At 39.9% G+C, this 21,289-nt stretch overlaps 1 protein-coding gene across 5 annotated transcripts in view; it reads right to left on the bottom strand.

The window, feature by feature from the left end:
* Nucleotides 1-7,181: 7,181 nt before the first annotated feature.
* Nucleotides 7,182-21,289, bottom strand: part of NTN1 (netrin 1) — a 210,991-nt gene continuing 196,883 nt past the window's right edge. For all 5 annotated transcript variants that reach the window (XM_073559670.1, XM_073559666.1, XM_073559665.1 and 2 more), the window contains one exon: nucleotides 7,182-14,365. In XM_073559670.1, the coding sequence (XP_073415771.1) occupies nucleotides 14,037-14,365 (329 nt within the window). In that variant the 3' untranslated portion in view covers nucleotides 7,182-14,036. The remainder of the gene's footprint in view (nucleotides 14,366-21,289) is intronic.

The following is a 21,289-nucleotide window of genomic DNA, read 5'->3' on the forward strand; positions in this document are numbered from 1 at the left end:
CACATGTGGGGTATCAGCGTACTCAGGACAAATTGCACAATAACTTTTAGGGTCCTGTTACCCTTGGGAAAATAAAAATTGGGGTGAAAAGATCATTTTTGTGGAAAAAATATGATTTTTTAATTGTACCGCTGTACGTTATAAACTTCTGTAAAGGCCTTGTGGGTTCAAAGTTCTCACCACATATCTAGATAAGTTCCTTGGGGGGTCTAGTTTCCAAAATGGGGTCACTTGTAGGGGGTTTCCACTGTTTAGGTACATCAGGGACTCGCCAAACGTGACATGGCGTCCGATCTGAATTCCAGCCAGTTTTGCATTGAAAAAGTCAAACGGCACTCCTTCCATTCTGAGCTCTGCCATGCGCCGAAACAGTCGTTCCCCCCCACATATCAGGTATCAGCGTACTCAGGACAAATTGCACAATAACTTTTGCAGTCCAATTTCTCCTGTTACCCTTGGTAAAATAAAAAAAATTGAACCTGAAGTATTTTTTTTGTGAAAAAAAGTTAGATGTTCATTTTTTTTTAAATATTCAAAAAAATTCCTGTGACGCACCTAAAGGGTTAATAAACTTCTTGAATGTGGTTTTGAGCACCTTAAGGGGTGCAGTTTTTAGAATGGTGTCACTTTTGGGTATTTTCTATCATATAGACCCCTTAATGTGGCTTCAAATGTGATGTGGTCCTAAAAATAAAATGGTGTTGTAAAAATGAGAAATCGCTGGTCAACTTTTAACCCTTATAACTTCCTAACAAAAAAAATTTTGGTTCCAAAATTGTGCTGATGTAAAGTAAACATGTGGGAAATGTTAGTTATCAAGTTTTTTTGTGCCGTATCTCTGTGATTTAAGGGCATAAAAATTCAAAGTTGGAAAATTGCGAAATTTTCGAAATTTTCGCCAAATTTCCGTTTTTCTCACAAATAAACGCAAGTTATTTGAATGAAATTTTACCACTAACATGAAGTACAATATGTCACGAGAAAACAATGTCAGAATCACCGGGATCCATGGAAGCGTTCCAGAGTTATGACCTCATAAAGGTACAGTGGTCAGAATTGTAAAAATTGGCCCGGTCATGAACGTGCAAACCACCCTTGGGGGTGAAGGGGTTAAAAGAACCCCAGGGAAAGCCGAACCAACATCAGCTTATGTAAATATCAAAAGGTTACAAATATAAATAATGAGGGGAAGGCTTACCAGGGTTGAAAGGCTAGTAAACAGGGGGCCCCGAGCCGGATGTCACAAGTGATGTGTCGCTCGCGAACAATCCAACACAAAGAGTTGGTCCCCTGCTGTGAACGATGGGAGCCGGCACCCCAGTGAGAGCCACTAAAATCCCTGAATGGCTCTCACTGGGTATAAAATCCCGGTGTTTGGCATACGTAACTCCGCCCACCTGAAGCGATGGCCGGGGGACCACCACAATGCAGGGAGACTACAGTACGCAAGATGTATGCACTTTTTATTTTTGATTGATACCTAATAAAATTTATATTGGCTTTCTATCACCTGGTACTCCTTTTTCTCCTGATTCCCTATGTCTCCTAGAGTCTGTGTTGATTTATATAGGGCAGGTGACCATTGGTATCCTTTTCCCTAGTATTGAGAATGCAGCTGGGTTTGTTGTTACATAAATGTTTAAGTAGACCTGATGAACCTGTTGTATTTATCTTGAAAATCCATCTCAAAATGACTGATTAATCCTGAGCAGTTTTTGAGTCCAGCTAACGAGTGTGAGAGAACTAATGACCCCGAACTGTAATCAGTCTCAGCCTTATTGACAGTTATTTAATTTACCTGCCCAGTCTAATGACTGCTGCAGCTTGCACTGAGTAGTGTGAGAGCTTAGCATAAATGCAAGGAGGAGGGACCTTGAAGAGCTGCCAGTCAAGCTACCTGTGGGGAGATTCAGGAAGGAGGAAAGACATTGAAGAGCTGTCAAGCAGACTAGGTGAGTGGACATTCAGCAGGGAGGAGGGACACCACTGAGTAGCCTTATGTGAAGATTCATCAGTAGCAGTGAGGAAGCACACTGAATAACTGTCAATCAGATCAGATGGGCAGTGATTCAGCAAGGAGGAAGCACATTTTGGAGCTGTCAATCCTGTTGCTTAGCTAGAGACTCTGCAGCAGGAGACACCGAGGAGCTGTCCATCAGACTAGGTGGGTGGAGATTCAGCAGGGAGGAGGGACACTGAGTAGCTGTATGTGAAGATTCTTCAGTAGCAGTGAGGAAGCAAACTGAATAACTGCCAATTGGATCAGATGGGCAGTAATTCAGCAGGGAGGAAGGGCACTGAGCAGCTGTCATTCCAGTTATTTGGGTGGAGACTCTGCTGCAGGAGACACTGAAGAGCTGTCCATCAGACCAGGTGGGTGGAGTTTCAGCAATGAGGGGGGACACTGAGTAGCTAGCTGTAAGTGGAGATTCATCATTAGCAGGGAGGAAGGATACTGAGGAGCTGTCAATCAGGATAGGTGGATGGCGATAGTTAAACTTTCATGTTCAGAAAAGATTATATGGCCAGAATTACTGCAATTCCTCTTTGATGGTTTGAAGAGAGCATGTCATGCTGTAGGTGTCGTCCAATCTGTGGATATATTTTTTAAAGAGGGGGAAAAACAGAATATTTTGTATTTTATTCATTTAGTTCGCAGGTGTTTGTATGCCTGTCAGTCCAGTGTGCGGTCCTGTAAGTGATTGACAGCTATGTCTGCATGCACAGTCATACAGGGAGGACTGTCAGTCACTGATTGGACCGCCTACTGGACTCATTGTACACACAGACACCTGGGAATTCAATTAATAAAATGGAAGGTTTACTATTTCTAACAAAAATGTTCATTAATCCGATCAGCTCCTCCTGCTCTGTAGCGTCCTGCCTGCAGATTAGGCATGACTGGTTCCCTTTAATGTATGTTGCAGCCAGAATATTATTAATTATCGTTATGAGACTGGGTTTGGAGATGGAATGAGCCAATGTTGGCCTCATTGGCTGTAGTGGAGTTTGAGGGCCCCCGGACCGAGCGGCCTGAGTGTTATTTCATCCCCCATTGCGATGCCATTGACTCGAGACTGTTCTGTTCCCCCCTCCATCTTCCCACACACAGCGGCTCAGCCTTAAGAGTCTTCTACAGTCATATGTTCTAATTAAAGCCGGCACCGATTCTAATAAAACAAAAGGCTTCTAATTGAGTTCTCAGCCTATGTTATGTCCAGCACCGGTGGAGTGTCTCATCGTATAGAACTCGCCCTTTGTGTGATACGTTTCGCTGTATATCTCCAGCACAACACGAGGACCGCGGCCAAAAGATGATTATTTTGGCGCCGTAAAAAGTTAATTAAACTCCGACACTTTTGTCTACTCTGGAGATGTTTTGTAAAAGATAAGACAGAATCCTGGCAGCGTCTTCAGACGGAGCATGAAAACCTGATGTTCTCCTCTTGTTCTGTAAACACACAGGGACCGCGGAGATCAGGAGATTTTAGAGAGCGACTCCCATTTGCGATGGATCTTGAAGCCTTCTGTATTAAATATATGTGACGTAGGATGTAGCTTTTATGTAACATCTTCCATAGATAGACACATAACTACGTCTGTCTCTTAACCGGCCCATACCATTCGATGACCATTAGATGGCTGTCAGCCGAATGCCGCCTCGGCAGACTCTCCCATTCACAGGAGTGCTCGTTCGCCCGAGCTACCAATGGACACGTCTGCTGGAGGCTTATCTCAGGGAGAACAATTCTATCAGAAGTCTGAAATCAAACACATATGATCATCATCTCTCCCGACCATCGTTTGGCCAGCGCCCCAATACACTGTTAGACCATTGTCCGAAATCATTGATATCGGCGGGTTTGGCCAACATCAAGGTGCCTATACAATCTTATAGTTGTTTGCCATCACCTATTTCTCCCACCTCTGATGGTGGCTTATCTCTTTTGGGAACAAAAGGATTGGGTATGTTGAAATTTAATAGCCTGATCCTTGTCAGGGAATGGGGGAAATGGTCGATATCTATTGTCTATGCGGATCACTCGACTCTTCCACAACAGAGATGTTGGGAGAGAGAAGGATCCAAGTAGCTTAGTTTTGTTTCTGTTTTAGAGAAGTCTTTGTCCTCTATTCCCTTTTGGTAACATCTGAACTCTGCCGAGCTAATCATTCGGGGAGGAGAACAGAGGTCTATCGGCTGAGTGAGTGGTTGGCCAACAGCTATCTATGGTGCATGGAAGAGGAGAGGTGAAAGATGCACAGGACTCTGGTCCAATGACCACGTCAGTAGTCCATGGTTCCTGGACCAGAGCCCTGGGAATCTCCTGCCTGCAAGCATCCCCAGCACGTCTGGTTAGTAGTCGTGGCACAAGGTCGTGCCTCAAGGATGACATCACATCAGACCTACTAGTCAGAGGAGAAGTCAGCAAGTAAGAGGAAATTTGCAGTGCTCTAGACTGGTGGCCACGGACTAATGACATGGTTGCAAAATCTTTTTGTTTTTTTCTAATGTATGGGCATCTTGAAATAAAGATATAAGATATGTAAATGTGTTAGATATTCAATAGCCCAATTATCAGATCAGGACAAAGGTGTCAATAGATCACTTCGTGTAGAATGTAAGCCCGAAAGGGCAGGGTCTTCTCTCCCCTCTATATCAGTCTGTGATTGTTAGTTTGTTTACTGTAAGTGATATCTGTAATTTGTATGTAACCCCTTCTCATGTACAGCACCATGGAATCAATGGCGCTATATAAATAATAATAATAACTTCCATATCGCAAGATGTGTGAGACGGTCACGTCTGATACCTGTGTGACACAACGGGTAGGATAGGTGCACGATACCTGTCAGAGCTGGGCTCATAAGATGGTCATTTTAATATCGAAATGGAAAATTTTCCTATAAAAGATCATACACCCATTCTGATGTGGATTTTTTAAGTCAATACACCAAATTCATCAGGTCTCAGAGATTTATTTCTGTTTGTATTATGAAATATGGAGACATCCATGTCAGTCTGTGAGAGCTGTGGGGCTGAACAAGGTGAACGGCCACATAGAGTACGGTCCACTTTTGAGTAGGTTTCTAGTTGTTGCTAGAAGAATATTCAGAATTGAGAGTCCTCAGTGGTTGATACCTTTTAATGGCTAAATGAAAAGATGGTAACACATTGCAAGCTTTCGAGACTACGCAGGTCTCTTCATCAGGCATTGACTAATACAACTAATACCTTAACTAGACACTTTATTGCAATGGTGTACATAATGGATACTTCCATACATGAATTACCATCTATCCTCTATTCATGTTAATGCCGCATGTGGTGGCCTGCTCCCCTTAGTTTAATTGTACATTATTGTCTTTTATCATGTCTTGTGAATTTTTGTTTTTAATTATTTTTTGTCTTGATCGGTGTCTCTAATAAAATATTGTTACATTGAAATAACATATGTATAATTTATTTTATTTATTGAATTTTCAGTGTTCAAGTAGTTTTGTTATTTATAGCATTTGGTGTCTACTTGAACCATATATGCTGCTTATACTTGGGTATTAAATCTCTCCTTATTTTTGGTTTAAAATATGTATCACTTTTCTACAAAATAGATTATAAATGCACAACTGCTGAAATCCTCCGTGATGCTAAGAAGCGTTGGCACACAGGAGTGGTCACTACTCCGTTCACCACCTTGCGATTAACGGTTTGGATATCTACAGGGTGGGCCATTTATATGGATACACCTAAATAAAATGGTGATATGAACTTCCTGTTTGTGGCACATTAGTATATGGGAGGGGAGACTTTTCAAGATGGGTGGTGACCATGGCAGCCATATTGAAGTCGGCCATTTTGAATCCAACTTTATTTTTTCCAATGGGAATAGGGTCATGTGACACATCAAACCTATTGAGAATTTCTCAAGAAAAACAATGGTGTGCTTCGTTTTAACGTAACTTTATTCTTTCATGAGTTCTTTACAAGTTTACGACCACTTATAAAATGTGTTCAAAGTGCTGCCAATTGTGTTGGATTGTCATTGCAACCCTCTTCTCCCACTCTTGACACACTTATAGCAACACCGCAGAAGAAATGCTAGCACAGGCTTCCAGTATCCGTTGTTTCAGATGCTGCACATCTCGTATCTTCACAGCATAGACAATTGCCTTTCTTGTGAAATTCTCAATAAGTTTGATGTGTCACCTGACCCTCTTCCCATTGGAAAAAATAAAGTTGGCTCCAAAATGGCTGACTTAAAAATGGTCGACATGGTCACCACCCATCTTGAAAAGTTTCCCCCCTCCCATATACTAATGTGCCACAAACAGGAAGTTCATATCACCAACCATTCCCATTTTATTTAGGTGTATTCATATAAATGGCCCACCCTGTACTTCTGACCATTGATGTGAGTGGAGAGTCTGCCATAGGGGACATTGGGACTCCCATTCTCGTGATCATGGGACTCCCAGTGATCATACATTTATCACCTATCCTATACATGTGTATTAGGCAGGTAGAAGGGAGTCAGTCGCTGCCAGACACTTCTGCTTGAGGTTTACCTCTCTGCGGAAGAAATGATTTTGGTTGTTTGAAGTTCTCCATGCCCAATCCTCCTTTCCTCCAACATCATTAGCCAGGGGAGAGTTGGGCAGCCTCATAAATATCCGATGGTCATCCGAACCCAACAACGTATAATTGTAACCTTGAGATTGTTGATATTGTTAAACAATTTTGGTTCTCAAGTCCTCAGTTCTCTTCTTTTCTTTCTGTCCTCCGTGCTTAGTGTGGCACATACAGACACACAATGAAAAGACTGAGTCAACTTCTGCCCTTTTTATCGGTTTCAGGTGTGATTTTCATTTTGCCACACCTGTCGCTTGCCACAGGTGAGTTTAAACGAGCATCACATGCTTGAAACAAAGTTGTTTACCCACAATTTTGGAATGAGTCAACAATTTTCTCCTACTCATTTTTGGTATGCTGTGTGAAAATATGCTTGGTCCTTTATGGATACTAGGCACCATTTATACAAACGTATTACAATCTTTTTTCAGTCCCATAAATGGGGACATTGCAGGATGGTCCCAGTATAGCAACACAAATACAAATGAGGTTCATGACATCCCCCCCCCCACCGCTCCATACGTTGCTTCTCCATGAAATAATAAGACAAGGCTTATGGGTTTAAAGAAAAGTTTAATTAACCAGTTGCTGATTTAGTCCTAGCAAGTGGGTGTTTCAGTTACAAAGTTTCCACCTACACGATACGTCATAGAAAATCCACACCTTTTTTTCACGTGTCATTAAATATATTCATATATAATAAACACAATATATTAGTATGAAAACAAAAAATAAAAAATTTTTTTTTAAATCTGACCATCTCCCCTTCCTGTGGGCTCATATATAATGTGATACAGGCCAGTATAATGTTCTGATGAGACGTTTGTAGCTTTTCGTGGTTGGTACCGCCGAGTGGTTGTTGGTGTCTGGTTTGGGATTCATGGTTAACTTAAATTGCGGATATCATATTGGGGTTAGATCACTCTTTGGGGTCGGTCATTCCAGATCTTCGTGTACCTTCAGTTTTGTGGCTAAGGAGCATTTATTTTTACAGAAGGAAGTCACCCGTATCTTAAACACTTGATAAATGTTACGTCCCCGTTATTCCCGTCATGTTTCTATGGACATTAATATTTCTTGCCAGCAATGGATTTCACTTTTTGGACTTACAGAAGTTCACAAATAATAGTCATGCTTGCCACCGAACCAGTCTCCATCTATAGCGCTGCCCCATTGACAGTTGCTTGCCGTCTGGAAGTAATGAGGTCCTGAGGACCATTGATTGGTTCAGGTCAGGCGACTGGTGGTCGGGACGCCGCCACTGTAGCAGGAGTCAGACTCGGGTGCTAAGTATGACTTATTTCTTTTATATGAATGGCTGCCATATATTTTAGTAACAAAGCAGGAGCAAGAGAAGAGCCACATAGCGGTTAGGGATAAGAAAAAAGCCTATATGTTCACACATCATCTCTAAAAAGCTGCAGCAGATTTTTCCGCAGCGAATCCACTGTAAGACATGCAAAAAGTGAAATTTGTAGTGAAGATCCGTTTTATGAAACAACATGCGGTACATGGAGCTTATTCATATCATCCACTTTGCTGCCGATTTTCCTCTCACACAAATTTGGAAAGTAAGAAAGAGGTATACCTGCTGGATATGCCACTGTACAAGTACAGGATGGTCTATGTCACCCACTGACTCCCACAGGAAAAAAAAAACTGAACGGTCTTTCTATTATTGGATTTGCGCAGTTGTTTTATCTAGATTTTGGTGTTTTAAGCCTAATATGCTGGCGCTATAGAAATAACATTTATCATTTTTTTTGCTTTGCGCCAAATTTTTTTTTTTGATTGGAGACTCCTTCATATCCTATTTTATACGTTTTTTTGTAATGCTCGCGGTTTACGTTTTCCAGATGTTTGTTACCGATTCATGTATTGCAACTTTTTAAAAAGTCTCACTTTTTCTGCGGATAAACTCCACTTCGCCCATTGAGTGATTTTATTTGTACGCCAGACTTTTCTCTCTAAAAAGGCACAATAAAAGCGAAGGACAATACTAAGAGGATTTTTGGCTTTTCACAAATTTTTTAAATCGTTTTGCGCCCTTTTCAATAAATTTGGTGCCAGAAATGACAATGAAGACAAAAAATAAAAATGAAAGCAAACGATGAATTGGGCGCTAAGTTTAATGATGTATTAAAGCCCAATATAGGATAAAACCACAATGTATATAACAAACTTAGGGCTCAAACGCAATGTGAACATGGCTTAAGTTAGTGGTGCCATTGGGCCCTGTGGCTATCTGTCACGTGAAGGAGTTAGTATTGTGTTACGGTTTCTAAACAGAATCGAGCCTTACCCAGCAGTAGAGGTGCCTATGAATATTGGGGAGGTAGGACCTAGGGTTAATATGATATCACACATATAGAATACAGGCTGTTACCCTCCCCGTGTGGCTGCCAGTGACGTGCGAGCTTATATTTAGCAAGTCCTGTAATGTTATCTCAAGTGAGAAAATCTCCCTTAATCCAATGTTATTTCACACTGTTGATACATCATCGCGAAACACAGGACTCTGCTCGATAAGCCAGGCCGTTGAAGTAACAAAGGATTAGGGCAGATTTTCTCCCTCAAAACAGAATTTCACCACTTGATTAATCTGCTGCTTGGGTTCTGTATGGGCCGACGGGCCGCTCACTTGGTAAAAGGCACCAAAAACCCGCCGACAAGCTGATAGTCAAGGTTACATCTACATCAGTGATTCTCCAAATGTTGAGAAACTACAACTGCCAGGAAGCCCTGATAGACAGTGGCGTGGTAGTAGTTGCTTGCGGATCATTGCCAAGGTTTGGTTATTTCGTTTCATGATACTGTGACCACTGGGATGGCGCTCTTACGCAGTTTTTGCTTCCTGATTAGATATTCAATCACTATTTGACCGATGGAAGCCTGAATACCTAGAACGAAGGAGAATGCCGTGTTCGATAAAGCAGATTGGCCTCTCTTCCCGAAACATTGCCAGTACCCGAGGAGGACATTAACAGCCTCTTAATACCTTCTGCTAAAATTGGAAACATCGGTAAGATTTAACAGCCGTACCCTTATAAATGGGGGGATTGATCCATGACCCTACCGCGCACCGCACTCCCCTTCTGTTCATAAAGTAAATGGCATTGAGCAAACAACATTTCCAGCTAACTGCTGCTGCTCCCTGTCACACACCCTCCTCCTGGATCCCAAATCCAGACTTCCGATATCCTACCGGGACACCTGCCTTTTTAAAAAATGTTTGTTTTCATTGCGTGAGGCACTCGTGCCAGCTGAGATCATGTATGTCAATATTAGTACCTGCTGCCCAGCTCAGGAAATGTCAGCCTTCCAAAATCTTAACCCCCTGAAACCTTGACTGGCTCAAAGCACCTTCTGGATGATAAATCTTATTTTGTAGTTTTCCTATAATCGTTATAAAATAATATATATATATATATATATATATATATATATATATATATATATATATATTAAATGAGCACGTCCAACTATTCAAGGATTTACGCCCTTATACAAGGATGTTTCTGATTTAGAAAAACCCTGTGTATTGCGGCAGATCAAATGATCTGGTCATGCTCCTATTTTCCTCTGGGAAAGGTTTGTCTGAAGATGATTTTCTCCAAAGTGGTCAGAATTGATTATATGGCCAATCACCTTCTGCTAAACACCTCTAATGGTGGCTTATATCCCATGAGAGAAACAAAATAAAAAAAAGAATTGGGCATGTTGACTATAAACCATTAGATGGTCATCTAAAATATTACTAAAAAGTCAATTTAAGACTCATGGATCCTTCTTCAATGCGCCATTTTGCCTTTTTTTGTAGGAGTGAGATCTGAAATTCAATATTTCCGATCCTTCTTTCAAGGCTATAAGCCGTTAGATGGTCATCAGTTCCTGGAAATAATTGTCAAGTTCGTCTGACTCTAATCCACATAAGAGAAAATATTACCAAAAACTAGTGACCCAATTTAAGGCTCAAGGATACTTCTTCAATCCGCCATTTTGCCCTTTTTGTAGATCTGAAATTCGACATTCCCAATCCTTCTTTCAAGGCTATAAACCATTAGATGGTCATCAGTTCCTATCAATAATTGTCAGGTTCGTCTTGCCCCTTTTTGTAGGGGTCAAATCTGCCAGAGCTAGATTCTTATGCCTTGGGCAATCTAGATTTTATGGTAGTTACCACTTAGCATGGAGTACAGGGTTAAAAAGATGGAGTCTGCTGCTCATAATCCCGTAATTGTAAGATAATGCTATTTCATTGAAAAACAAGTTGTCTTGTGTCAATACCGCCACACAAGTCCTCACCAGCTCGTAACACATGTAACTTCAACAAATTAATCCATTTACTGAAACCGCAGGCACAGGCGTTACTTGTGCCCTTGTGAGAAGAGCTCCGTGTTTAACTTCTGACCCCTGAACGGATGCACCGCAGGGTAATCCTCTCCAATTAACTGGGCAAATAGAGCATCTGAAGTCCAGGAAACGGTATTTAAGAGTGGTTTCCAGGACATGCGGACAAGTATTACTGTAAGAGGGTCCGCGCTTTGACCCTTACTGAGGAGATGAAACTATAACCTGTAGTAATTATCTCTCATTTGCCGCTAGAAACGTTCTTCTGAACATCTGAAGGCTACGGAAATTTTTGTCTTCTTCCGATGGATCTCCTTCTAACATTCAGTGTTCTTTAGACGTCCTGGAAAGGTACAGAAGGTTATTCCAAAATCCATCACACTTCCTGACCCCACCATTCCAAACAACCAGATCCTGTCCCCGTGCCAAGACAAACTCCAATTAACTCTGCCATGATCTTTTCCTTTGAAAAGGGAATTTAGGTCTAGTATTTACGCATAAAAAGGAAATTTACAAGGCACATTTTTTAATAGCAGGTTATATTTAGTCAATAGTGCCAAAATCTACCATTATAACCTCAGCCCATATTTAAAGTGTCATGTTCTATGCTTTGTATTCTATGTGCTGAATTTGTTATCAAAAAGTTGATCTTGGAAACCAATGAGGTGACGTAGGCACACCAGTATTATGGGGTACACGAAGGGGCTTCCAATATAACACAGACTTTTTCAGTCACTAGCTGCCAAAATAACTCCACGTTCTGAAGATAATATATGTGAAAATAGTGGTTGGACCTCACTGATCAATAAAACAAAGGGATTCCCCTCTTAAATCTATGCATTAACCTGAAGTTTATGGAGAAAAACAGAAGAAGAGAGCCATAACTAATTTGCTCTAGCCATTGGTGGTGGTGGTGCTTCCCACCTATTAGATCATTTACAGCCCCCATACACATTAGAGAAACTTGGCCAAAGTTGAAGATTTTGGCCGGAATGGATGCCCATCTTATGTTAGTGACGACCATTGACTTTCCCCTGATGAATGATGTCTGGGGCAGAAAAATTTTACTGCCTGAACGTTTTGTTCTCCTGAAAGTTAGGTGACCACCGAGCGTGTACGTTAGGAGAGAACTCCTGTCAGACGAATGAGCAAAAGCTGTATGAGGTTAATAGGGACCTCAAATATTTCGGATGGGGAAAAAAGGTTTGGACCTGTAGTTACTGAAGATAAATCTACAACCCAGATTCCAGAAAGAGCTTTCTGGTGCACAACAGATTAAGAAATAGATGAAAAAAAGAAAAATGTCCATATTGCCAACAAAAAAAAAAATCATCGTCCTCTTCGATCTGAACTCTGGTTGTTCCACCGAGAACTTCAGTGTTCGTGGTCAATGACTTTGACTTGTTTTAATCCCCTAATGTAACCTGGCGGAAATCGTGCTACCAATTAAGAACAAAGTGGTTCTTGAAGAGCGAGACATGTCATGAGATTTTCCCAACAAATCCACAGGAGATTATTTCCAGATTTCCATTTTATAGACCATGACTATGGAAGACATGTGTGCCGTAGACATAACCATGACTGTTCTTATTTGTCGGATCACTGTGGGACGTTTCCATTAATAAATTTCCACCGTCTGCATCTTCTCACCATTCACAGCCACCAAGAAACAATCCAACCAGTACATAACAACCACCGCCTCTTCTCGACAGCACCTAGGCTCCTGTACATGGCTGTGGTTTTGACAGTGTCCCTTCTGCGTACATTCTTATTCTGAAACTGGAGTGGAACCAGATATTGTTTTGTTTTCCCTTTATTGGGGACACGAATAAGAAGCAAAATAGTGGCTGTTGACAGGTTCACTAGTGATATGGATGTTCCCAGTTATACATCACTAAATCTAATTTTCAGTTAATCATGTGCCACAGGGGCTTAAAATTGATAATGAAACTCCTCTAAAAAGGAGCATATTAAAAACACAAAAAAAAATACACGTGTCCTGGACCTCTGGGTCTAAACACAAGCTACATCAACTCCATATATATTTTTTTTTCTTAAATCAGTATATATATAATAATCTCTGCTGACAAGTTTACTTTATTCCCCTCCCACCCCAGTCCTGACCGGCTAATACTGTCAATCCTGTATGCAATGCTATGTACAGGGTGAATGGATAATGGGCGGGGGGCTGGGGAGTTATTAAACATATACAAAAACACAACATAAAGAAAAAAAAGTTATTTCAATGATTTACATACTTAAAATGTTAGGATTTGCATTTTTTTTTACAAATTAATCTTTTTTTTTCCTAGGTTTTTTTTTTGTATACCTAGCAGTCAGCACCTATTGGAAAAGATTAAAAAAAAAAATATTGGGGTGGGGTGGAGTGCGGAGGTGCAGGAACGACAATCCCAAAAGTGCTGCTTTTAACCCTTTTGCTGTTGCCTGGTTGCAGTGGTGGCTATCAACAAAAATATTCCCCGCCCTCGGGGGTGTTTTTACAGGTTACTAAACTGCTAGGAGGGGTTGTCTATCCCCATTCCATCTCAATGGAAAAGATGCCAGAGGGCTTTGACTTTGCAGAACGTGAGAAATGTTTTTACAATTAATGACTCACAAGGTAGGAGATACTGAACAGGTGCAAATTTCACAGCTTGCATGGTCATAAATCTCTCCGCAAAAACTCTTTCGCCCCCCCCCCAAACCCAGTCCCATCCCCAGCCCCAGCCCCATCCCTCCCTTCCTGTCTCTCTCGTTGCTTCGCTCAGTCCTGTGATCTGGTGTCTGTGAATCAACTCTACATATTAGGTGCAAACGCATCAGTTCCATAATTAAAAGTGACCCTCCCTTGTCCTTTTTTTTTTTTTTATCAACGATCAGCTTCGACAAGCGAGTTTTTAGCCTCCTTTCCGGGAAAATATTGAAAAAAGTAAAAAAAAAATTCTACTCAGTAAAACCTATCTGCTCCAGACTCTACAGCAAGCAGCAATTACGGTCCTCCCTCACTCTTCTACATAACTCTGGATTCTCCTTCGAGGGCCCTCAGTCTTCTAAGCCTCTAGGCTTTCTTGCACTTTCCTTTTTTTTCTCGCTGTTGGAATTTTCTCAGCCTTCTTGCCCATGTGTCCCTCCACTGTATGACCAAGCTGGTCTTGTCTGCCACCACCCCATTTTGGTCAGGTAAGTCCTCATCGTTGCCCAGGAGCAGATACTTCTTCATAGGCTTCAGTTTTGGACACTTGCAGGCGATGTCTTTGGAACGAATCCAAAGGTTTTGGTCACCTCGACGGATTCGATTGGTTCCTTGCTTATAAACCGAGATGACGTTGACTGTGAATTTCCACCAATCTCCTACTTTGTCCGCCTTCAAGATATGGATCTGAACCGCTGCAAGACAAGATAGACTGGTACGTTAGTCATTGAGCCAAGGTTAGAAGAAATGCAGTGAAGTAATGACAGAAATTACAGATTTGGACATTTTTGGAAGATAGAATTTAGGACACAAAGCTTCTTCACATCTCCGTTCACCTCTTAATATATGCTGAACATTTTTCCTACATGACAACACTCCCAGCTTCTTTGATTGCACTACAAATGTCATCTCCTGTACTCCACCCATGACAGATGACCTTGTGTTCAGAACAGTGTTAATACTGAACCAAGTGCCAAATGACCATGTATGTTTTTGTGTTCACAGCAATGACATCTCCCCTCTCCTGCCTTCATAATCACGAATATCAGAACTTCTGTTCAATAATGGATGCTCCTAAACTTTATCTTCAGGGCTGTATTGTTGCACTTGGAAGCGGTATTATAGTAGTTATTTTCTTGTACATAGGAGCAGTATTATAGTAGTTATATTCTTGTACATAGGGACAGTATTATAGTAGTTATATTCTTGTACATAGAGGCGGTATTATAGTAGTTATTTTCTTGTACATAGGAGCAGTATTATAGTATTTATATTCTTGTACATAGGGGCAGTATTATAGTAGTTATATTTTTGTACATAGGGGCAGTATTATAGTAGTTATATTCTAGTACATAGGGGCAGTATTATAGTAGTTATATTCTTGTACATAAGGGGCAGTATTATAGTAGTTACTGTATATTCTTGTACAAAGGAGCAGTATTATAGTACTTATATTCTTGTACATAGGAGCAGTATGATAGTAGTTATATTCTTGTATGTAGGGGCAGTATTATAGTAGTTATATTCTTGTACATAGGAGCAGTATTATAGTAGTTATATTCTTGTACATAGGGGCAGTATTATAGTAGCTATATTCTTGTACATAGCGGCAGTATTATAGTAGTTATATTCTTGTACATAGGGGGCAGTATTATAGTAGTTATAGTCTTGTACATAGGGAGCAGTATTATAGTAGTTATAGTCTTGTACATAGGAGCAGTATTATAGTAGTTATATTCTTGTACATAGGGGGCAGTATTATAGTAGTTATATTCTTGTATGTAGGGGGTAGCATTATAGTAGTTATATGCTTGTACATAAGGAGCAGTATTATAGTAGCTATATTCTTGTACATAGTGGCAGTATTATAGTAGTTATATTCTTGTGCATAGAGGGTAGTATTATGGTAGTTATATTCTTGTACATAGAGGCAGTATTATAGTAGTTATATTCTTGTATATAGAGGGGAGTATTATAGGAGTTATATTCTTGTACATAGGGAGCAGTATTATAGTATATTCTTGTACATAGAGGCAGTATTATAGTAGTTATATTCTTGTACTTAGGGGGCAGTATTATAGCAGTTATATTCTTGTACATAGAAGCAGTAGAATAGTAGTTACATTCTTGTACATAGGGGCAGTATTATAGTAGTTATATTCTTGTGCATAGAGGGTAGTATTATGGTAGTTATATTCTTGTACATAGAGGGCAGTATTATAGTAGTTATATTCTTGTACATAGGGGGCAGTATTATAGTAGTTATACAACCCCTGGCAAAAATTATGTAATCACCGGCCTTGGAGAATGTTCATTCAGTTGTTTAATTTTGTAGAAAAAAAGCAGATCACAGACATGGCACAAAACTAAAGTCATTTCAAATGGCAACTTTCTGGCTTTCAGAAACACTAAAAAAAAAATCAACAATAAAAAATGTGGTAGAAAGTAATGGTTACTTTTTTAGACCAAGCAGAGGGGAAAAATTATGGAATCACTCAATTCTGAGGAAAAAATTATGGCATCATGAAAAACAAACCAACAAAAAATACTCCAACACATCACTAGTATTTTGTTGCACCACCTCTGGCTTTTTACTAACAGCTTGCAGTCTCTGAGGCAAGGACTTAATGAGTGTCAAACAGTACTCTTCATCAATCTGGCTCCAACTTTCTCGGATTGCTGTTGTCAGATCAGCTTTGCAGGTTGGAGCCTTGTCATGGACCATTTCCTTCAACTTCCACCAAAGATTTTGAATTGGATTGAGATCCGGACTATTTGCAGGCCATGACATTGACCTTATGTGTCTTTTTTCAAGGTAAGTTTTCCCAGTTTTTGCTCTATGGCAGGATTCATTATCATCTTTAAAAGTGATTTCATCATCCTCAAACATCCTTTCAATTGATGGGATAAGAAAAGTGTCCAAAATATCAACATAAACTTGTGCATTTATTGAAGATGTAAATGAAAGCCATCTCCCCAGTGCCTTTACCTGACATGCAGTCCCATATCATCAATGACTGTGGAAATTTGCATGTTCTCTTCAGACAGTCATCTTTATAAATCTCATTGGAACGGCACCAAACAAAAGTTTCAGCATCATCAGCTTGCCCAATGCAGATTCGCGATTCATCACTGAATATGACTTTCATCCAGTCATCCACAGTCCACGATTGCTTTTCCTTAGCCCTCTGCAACCTTGTTTTTTTCTGTTTAGGTGTTAATGATGGCTTTCGTTTAGCTTTTTTGTATGTAAATCCCATTTCCTTTAGGCGGTTTCTTACAGTTCGGTCACAGACGTTGACTCCGGTTTCCTCCCATTCGTTCCTCATTTGGTTTGTTGTTCATTTCCTGTTTTGGAGACATATTGCTTTAAGTTTCCGGTCTTGACGCTTTGATGCCTTCCTTGGTCTACCAGTATGTTTGCCTTTAACAACCTTCCCATGTTGTTTGTATTTGGTCCAGATTTTAGATACAGCTGACTTTGAACAACCAACATCTTTTGCAACATTGCGTGATGATTTACCTTCTTTTAAGAGTTTGATAATCCTCTCCTTTGTTTCAATTGTCATCTCTTGTGTTCGAGCCATGATTCATGTCAGTCCACTTGGTGCAACAGCTCTCCAAAGTGTGATCTCTCCTTTTTAGATGCAGACTAATGAGCAGATCTAATTTGATATAGGTGTTAGTTTTGGGAATGAGAATTTAGAGGGTGATTCCATAATTTTTTCCCACAGAATTGAGTGACTCCATAATTTCTCCCCTCTGCTTGGTCTAAAAATGTAACCATTACTGACTACCACTTTTTTTGTTCTTGATTTCTTTTAGTGTTTCTTAAAGCCAGAAAGTTGCCATTTGAAATTACTTTAGTTTTGTGCCATGTCTGTGATCTGCTTTTTTTCTGAAAAATTAAACAACTGAATGAACATCCTCCAAGGGGCCAGTGATTCCATAATTTTTGCCAGAGGTTGTATTCTTGTACATAGGGGCAGTATTATAGTAGCTATATTCTTGTATAAAGGGGGCAGTATTATATTAGTATATTAGTTGTATTCTTGTATATAGGGGGCAGTATTATAGTAGTTATATTCTTGTACATAAGGGGCAGTATTATAGTAGTTATATTCTTGTACATAGGGGCAGTATTATAGTAGTTATATTCTTGTACATAGGGGCAGTATTATAGTAGTTATATTCTTGTACATAGGGACAGTACTATAGTAGTTATATTCTTGTACATAAGGGGCAGTATTATAGTAGTTATATTCTTGTACATAGGGGCAGTATTATGATAGTTATATTCTTGTACATAGGGGCAGTATTATAGTAGTTATATTCTTGTACATAGGGGCAGTATTATAGTAGTTATAGTCTTGTACATAGGGCAGTATTATAGTAGTTATATTCTTGTACAAAGGGGGCAGTATTATAGTAGTTATATTCTTGTACAAAGGGGGCAGTATTATATTAGTATATTAGTTATATTCTTGTACATAGGGGCAGTATTATGATAGTTATATTCTTGTACATAGGGGCAGTATTATAGTTGTTATATTCTTGTACATAGGGCCAGTATTATAGTAGTTATAGTCTTGTACATAGGGGCAGTATTATAGTAGTTATATTCTTGTACAAAGGGGGCAGTATTATAGTAGTTATATTCTTGTACATAGGGAGCAGTATTATAGTAGTTATATTCTTGTACATAGGGAGCAGTATTATAGTAGTTATATTCTTGTACATAGTGGGCAGTATTATAGTAGTTATATTCTTGTACATAGGGGCAGTATTATAGTAGTTATATTCTTGTACATAGGGAGCAGTATTATAGTAGTTATATTCTTGTACATAGTGGGCAGTATTATAGTAGTTATATTCTTGTACATAGGGGGCAGTATTATAGTAGTTATGTCCTTGTACATAGGGGCAGTATTATAGTAGTTATATTCTTGTACATAGGGGCAGTATTATAGTAGTTATATTCTTGTACATAGGTGGCAGTATTATAGTAGTTATAGTCTTGTACATAGGGGCAGTATTATAGTAGTTATAGTCTTGTACATAGGGGCAGTATTATAGTAGTTATATTCTTGTACAAAGGGGGCAGTATTATATTAGTATATTAGTTATATTCTTGTACATAGGGAGCAGTATTATAGTAGTTATATTCTTGTACATAGTGGGCAGTATTATAGTAGTTATATTCTTGTACATAGGGGGCAGTATTATAGTAGTTATGTCCTTGTACATAGGGGCAGTATTATAGTAGTTATAGTCTTGTACATAGGTGGCAGTATTATAGTAGTTATATTCTTGTACATAGGGGCAGTATTATAGTAGTTATAGTCTTGTACATAGGGGCAGTATTATAGTAGTTATAGTCTTGTACATAGGGGCAGTATTATAGTAGTTATATTCTTGTACAAAGGGGGCAGTATTATATTAGTATATTAGTTATATTCTTGTACATAGGGGCAGTATTATAGTAGTTATATTCTTGTACATAACGGGCAGTATTATAGTAGTTATATTATTGTACATGGTGACAATGTTATAGTAGTTATATATTACGAGACTGTTTGCAAGTACTGTAGATTATGCTTTCCTGTGCAGTAACTAAAAGGTATTTTGATGCATACTTGCCTGATATATTCCCAGTCTTTTACCATATGTTATTTGGGGGGCTAATAATACTCTATACTGCCGACGATTTGTTCTGGATTTGTCAGTACATTTCATAATTATATCTGCCAACTGATCCCACAGAAGTGCATAAAATGCATCTCATTCAGCTAACCAGTGCTCTGCCCTGTACTGATGAGGGGCAAAATTCCCCAAACAGCAATATACAGATAGTTGTCTGGCTTGGTTGGTGCGATAGTTTTCTTTCTTCTGTTGGGGAGCTAATCTGCATATATTTTCCCCATGGTGTATCTTCTGTATGTAAATTTAGGTCTCCAAAACCAGAGTCTCTCATCCCCACCATCCCCAGAACTACAATATACTAAAATATGGACTGTTATAGACGTTCTCAAAATGACACTAACAGGTAGTGAGGTTTATAGGTTTAGGGTTGGGTGGGATCGGTAAGCAGTGAATGCCGCCACGCCGCCGGCATCAGTAGCAGGTCTCCTAGAGGGCTCCAGATAATTAGGACATTTCAAGCTCAATTAGTGCAAACGTCTACTAGAGTAAAACATGTTTACAGTAATTTGACATTTTTTAAGACACCTCCTGTAGACACTTTATTACTCTGCCTTGTGTATTTTCGACCTTATCCACTATACACGATAATACAGGAGAAATAAATAATGGCCACATGTTACCATATACAGTCTTTTCACTAAAGAAAGTCTCCCATAAATCTGTACCTACAGAACGTACTCCAAGGGGGAAATGAGATAAAAAAAAAATAATAAAAACATCAAACCTTCAGCCGATTGCAGGAAAATCGCATCAACCAAAAACACACTGAGGGGATTTATCATTCTCCAGCACCAGTAAGGGCCACAAATTACGGTGCACGCTGTTTTTGCAGAATATTTTGTAGCCTACTAGTTTATTATACTCTTCTACAAAAATTGGTCATAAATTATAGTGCAACCTTACACCAGCCCATGACTGGCATAGATTTGATCACAGCTCTTAACAGTATGGGTGTCTTGAGAACACCGATTCTGTAAACAACATAGCAAACAAGGCAGCCCATGACCAGGCAGGCCTTTCTGGCATTTGCCAGAATTGCCAGATGGTCAGTCCAGCCCTGCGCAAGGGTCTCAGTATGGAGCAGTGAGGGTCTAAGGAAATAAGGTGCATCACAGTCCAGCACACTTTTAATTAAGTAATAATACCCACATTGTGTGAGCAGGTGGTCATCCATGTATGTTGTAGGAACCCGAGCAGGGATATCTGGCCTAGGTTTAGGATGCACCCATCCCACCAATGGTCAGGGATTGTCTTAGAGATAGGTGCCTGACTTGTCCAGATGAGAAGATCCAGCCACCACAACTGGATCCGTAACAGGAGGCTTTAGTGACCAGTCCGCATAGCAACGCAAGAACCTTCTAGCTTCCCGCTGGGGGGGAGGGAGCAAGACACCTTTGGAAAAATCAACATTCTCAATCCTAAAGTCTTCCAGAATTTCTTATTTCACCTTCCAGCTGTGAAAACATGAGAGCAGGCCGTGGATGTGTCACCGGCTGGGGAGGGGGCTACACGTGCTCCTGAAACGCTGATGGTACCAGCTCCGCCACACACAACCTAAGTGTATGCTCATACCATATAGAGATTTCAAGGATTTTCCACCAGAATTTTCAGCCTCATAATCCGCAGAGGAATAAGGTTCCAGCAAAGTGGATGAGATTTTTGTAATCTCATCCACATGTTGGTTTTATCTTTTTAACGGACCTGTTTTTCAGATCTTTCAGTTTCCATTTCGCCTGCGTATTTGTTGGTTTTTTAATGTGTTTGTGCAGATCTTTGTGGATTTATTGTGCGACGTGTCCGCATCTAATCCACAATGTGTGAACTCACCCCAACCGGATATTTGCAGCCAGGTTTCCATTGCTATTGGGATTCTTGTTTTTGCTCTCTCCGATAAATCATGGCGTGGATCTGTAAAA

This window comes from Dendrobates tinctorius, unplaced genomic scaffold, assembly GCF_039654945.1.
Source record: "Dendrobates tinctorius isolate UK_male_01 unplaced genomic scaffold, ASM3965494v1 ptg000014l, whole genome shotgun sequence".
NCBI classification, from domain to species: domain Eukaryota; kingdom Metazoa; phylum Chordata; class Amphibia; order Anura; family Dendrobatidae; genus Dendrobates; species Dendrobates tinctorius.